The 4,610-nt window shown below is 42.8% G+C and overlaps 1 protein-coding gene across 1 annotated transcript; it reads left to right on the top strand.

The window, feature by feature from the left end:
• Window positions 1-3,356: 3,356 nt before the first annotated feature.
• Window positions 3,357-4,095, top strand: LACBIDRAFT_328899 (uncharacterized protein; the record flags this gene model as incomplete). The annotated part of the gene is made up of 5 exons (XM_001883077.1): window positions 3,357-3,365; window positions 3,391-3,463; window positions 3,543-3,720; window positions 3,850-3,913; window positions 3,961-4,095. The coding sequence occupies 5 exons, from the start codon at window positions 3,357-3,359 to the stop codon at window positions 4,093-4,095; spliced, it is 459 nt and encodes a 152-aa protein (XP_001883112.1).
• Window positions 4,096-4,610: the final 515 nt, after the last annotated feature.

The following is a 4,610-nucleotide window of genomic DNA, read 5'->3' as shown; positions in this document are numbered from 1 at the left end:
GTCTTTTATAGTCTATCAGTAAACTGTGTAGTCTAAGTCCGACTTTTTTGTAGTCTATCAGTAAACTTGGTAGTCTATATCTGACTCTTATAGTAGGGCATGAACCTTCCTTTTTTGGTCATTTTTCCCACGATACAATAATTGTAGCCCTTTCTTTTAGCTTTCTAAATATACTGAAATCATGTTATTTGGTTTTGTTTTCATGGAGAAAAACACAAAAAACAAAAAAAAACACGACACTTTTGAAATTCCTTTACCTCATATCTCCACAACAAAAGCACTTCAGAACATAATTCAAACAGATTCGGGAAGCTACAGTGTAGGGCTACAATTTTCGTTTTTTGACCATTTTTGGTAATTGGTCATGTGACCATCATCCCAACATCCCCTTACATGGACCCTGATAGGTAAAGTCATTCTCCTCTTGGTTTTCTTCACTTTTTAGTCAAACCAGGTGATATTTCCCTTTTGGGATGTACCCTGAACTGGACCCTGAAGGCAGTGCCTGATGTTCAAATCGCAATGATATTGGCCAAGTAGCTAATGAAATTTCCAATGATATTGCCCAGGTTTCTAATGAAAATCACAATGATATTGGGCAAGTAGCTAATGAAAATCACAATGATATTGACCAAGTAGCTAATGAAATTTCCAATGATATCACCCAGGTTTCTAATGAAAATTGCAATGATATCGGCCAGATGAATAATGAAAATCGCAATGATATTGCCCAAGTAGCTAATGAAATTTCCAATGATATCGGCCAGATGAATAATGAAAATCGCAATGATATTGCCCAAGTAGCTAATGAAATTTCCAATGATATCGCCCAGGTTTCTAATGAAAATCGCAATGATATTGCCCAAGTAGCTAATGAAATTTCCAATGATATTGCCCAGGTATCCAATGAAAATCGCAATGATATCGGCCAGATAACGAATGAAAATCGCAATGATATTGCAAGTAGCTAATGAAATTTCCAATGATATTGCCCAGGTTTCTAATGAAAATTGCAATAATATCGGCCAGATGAATAATGAAAATTGCAATGATATCGGCCAGATGAATAATGAAAATCACAATGATATTGGCCAAGTAGCTAATGAAATTTCCAATGATATTGCCCAGGTTTCTAATGAAAATCGCAATGATATTGCCCAAGTAGCTAATGAAATTTCCAATGATATTGCCCAGGTATCCAATGAAAATCGCAATGATATCGGCCAGATAACTAATGAAAATCGCAATGATATTGCAAGTAGCTAATGAAATTTCCAATGATATCGCCCAGGTTTCTAATGAAAATTGCAATGATATTGGCCAAGTAGCTAATGAAATTTCCAATGATATCGCCCAGGTTTTTAATGAAAATTGCAATGATCTCGGCCAGATGAATAATGAAAATCACAATGATATTGGTCAAGTAGCTAATGAAATTTCCAATGATATCGCCCAGGTATCTAATGAAATTTCCAATGATATCGCCCAGGTTTCTAATGAAAATCACAATGATATTGGCCAAGTAGCTAATGAAATTTCCAATGATATCGCCCAGGTATCTAATGAAATTTCCAATGATATCGCCCAGGTTTCTAATGAAAATTGCAATGATATTGGCCAAGTAGCTAATGAAATTTCCAATGATATCGCCCAGGTTTCTAATGAAAATTGCAATGATATCAGCCAGATAAATAATGAAAATCGCAATGATATTGACCAGGTAGCTAATGAAAATTGCAAATGATATTGGCCAGATAACTAATGAAAAGTGCAATGATATCAGCCAAGCAGCTAATGAAATTTCCAATGATATCGCCCAGGTATCTAATGAAAATTGCAATGATATCAGCTAGATAACTAATGAAAATTGCAAATGATATCGCCCATGTAGCTAATGAAATTTCCAATAATATCGCCCAGGTATCTAATGAAAATCACAATGATATCAGCCAGATAACTAATGAAAATCGCAATGATATTGGCCAAGCAGCTAATGAAAATTGCCTAATGAAAAGGCATGGTAACTGGAATGATTCCTATCATAAAGACTGTGGACTTATACACAGGGAGCCCTAGGCAGTTACCTTATTTTTATGATAAAGGTGGTACCCACTAGTGGCGAACGACGGTGATGGTGGCATGAAAGTTGTTAACTTGTCTTTTGTGCCATGCATGCAAGTTTGATCAAGACATTACGTAATGTATTTCTATTTGTTGTTTCTGAACGCGAACCTGGGATGGACCTTTCCCCTTTCCCCTTTCCCCTTTTCAATGACGAAGTCTTCGGGTTCGATAACGCAATGTCCTCGGGAATAGACACCTTCAAAGGGACGACAGCACATTCTCAACAGCACATTCTCAGTACAATGCGTCGGGCTTCAACACTTTAGGTATCACATGGGGTACTTGGGTCGACTGCACGGGGGTTGTGAATGGTGTTGGAAGGAAAAGGGCGTGTAGCACGGATTGCATAGCCATTGCTTGAGAATTAAAGAGATCCGAAGGACGGGCTGTAGGATGACGTATCTACGTACTATCAGAACGTATCGCGCTGCAATGCAAACGAGCTCACAGGAATGAGAGCAACTGGGGTGAAGCAAAGCGCAAACTGGGTCGGTGATTGCCAAGCAGGAACCATTTGCTCTGTAAGATTCACGAGTTGCGATTTGAAGCAGCATACTAGGACACAGCATGACTTGGTCGATTTAACCCTGTCCCAGGCGAACAGCAAAGCGCGAATTCGCTCAGTGCCACTCGATGCGATGTTGAAAGCGCGGGGGGAAACAAATCCAGAGTCAAGGGATTCTTGCAGGGAAGACTAGCAATGCTGGGGGTTGGGCAGCAGAATGCTTGACGTCAACAGAGGCACTGACCTGGTTCATCTAACAGACTGAACCGAGTTCCAGCTCAGGGGTGAAGCATGTCTGGCCAAGGTTGAATCGCAATATGATGAAAGTATCTTGACAATCACTCTAGAATGCTTGACGTCAATGGAGGCACAGATCTGGTTTATCCAACAAATTGAGTTCCAGCCCAAAGGCGAAGCATGTCCCTAGATCTTCTTATTATCTAGAAATCAAGGTTAAAGACTTGAAAAAGGGCGTAAAGAGATGACATGTTGGCGGAGCGCGGCAAGTATGGGTTCACAAAGGAGCAGCAGTTGAGTTCATCATCGAGCAGTCTCCTCCAATGCCTGGACAAATAGGTCTGTTTACACCTTCGGAAGGTATCATGAAAGTCGGTCGAAATGAGTTCATAAAGGAGCAGCGGTTGATCTGTTCACATTGCCTGATGTCAAGAGTTCATCTAGCAGGTTCAAACCCTTCCTACCCAAGGGCAAAGTTTGAATTCGCTCAATGTTCAAGGTATGTATATGCAAGGGTCATCAAGGTCCTTGCTGACGACTGGCATGTTCAAACCCTTCCTAGCCAAGGGCAAAGCGCGAATTCGCTCAGTGGCCAAGGTATGTACTTGCAAGGGTCATCAAGGTGCTCGCTAGACAACCAGTCTTTCATTTCCCCAATCTAGTAACGAATAACTAGCCAAAATGGGACAGAAAGGTTCCTCGCACAACGAGAAAGCCCAGTTGGCAGATACACTATCGGCCGCCCATCCCGCGATTCCTTGGGTTATCGGAGTAGAGTTTGCAGATGCAGCCTGCACACATGGCAGGAATTTGATCATCGAGCAGTCTTCTCTAACGCCTCAACAAATAAGTCCGTGAGCGCGTAGACAAATAGGTCCTTTCGCGCCTTCAGAAGGCATCATGGAACTCGGTCGGTACAGGTTGCGAAGTGTGGGTTCATAGAGGAGCAGAGGTTGATGTGTTCACGTTGCCTAATGTCACAGTTCGTCTGGCAGGTTCAAACCCTTCCTACCCAAGGGCAAAGCGCGAATTCGCTCAATGTCCAAGGTATGTACATGCAAGGGTCATCAAGGTGCTCGCTGAACGACTGGCAGGTTCAAACCCTTCCTACCCAAGCGCAAAGCGAATTCGCTCAGTGGCCAAGGTATGCGCTTGCAGGGTCATCAAGGTACTCGCTGGACAAGTTACAACCAGTCTTTCAATTCCCCAATGGTCCGTGTGCCTGGTAATGAATAACTAAGAAATGAGCCAAAGATCAGACACAAAGGTGAGATTAGTGACCTCTTGTAGCAGAGCCACTCCTTGAGGGTCCGCAGATAGGATGATGTAACCACATCGTCCATGCAAATGCGTGCGGCGGGGGTTCTTGCAGGGAACACTAGCGATCCTGAGAGTTGGGTCGCAGACTGCCTGACGTCAACGGAGGCACTGTCCTGGTTCATCTAACAGATTGAGTTACAGCCCAGGGGCGAAGCATGTCTCTAAACATGCTGGGAGAAAAGACAATCTTCTGATCACGAAGAATAGTTCAGGTGCATGATCCGTGGAAGACCGATGAGAACAGGTATGGATGCTGGTATCATGGAGGCCTTCCTACCCAAGACAAAGCGCGAATTCGCTCAGTGTCCAAGGTATCCAAGAAGGAAGACAGAGATGATGTGTTGGGAAAAGCGCGAATTCGCCCGGTGCCCAAGTTGCATGGACGCCGTCTGCCTACTTCCCTCCAGTTCATCAAACTTTCTTG

The sequence above is a fragment of the Laccaria bicolor genome, genomic scaffold, assembly GCF_000143565.1.
Source record: "Laccaria bicolor S238N-H82 LACBIscaffold_19 genomic scaffold, whole genome shotgun sequence".
NCBI lineage: Eukaryota > Fungi > Basidiomycota > Agaricomycetes > Agaricales > Hydnangiaceae > Laccaria > Laccaria bicolor.
The sequence above is the reverse complement of the archived record's forward strand: the minus strand, read 5'-3'. Positions and strand labels throughout refer to the sequence as shown.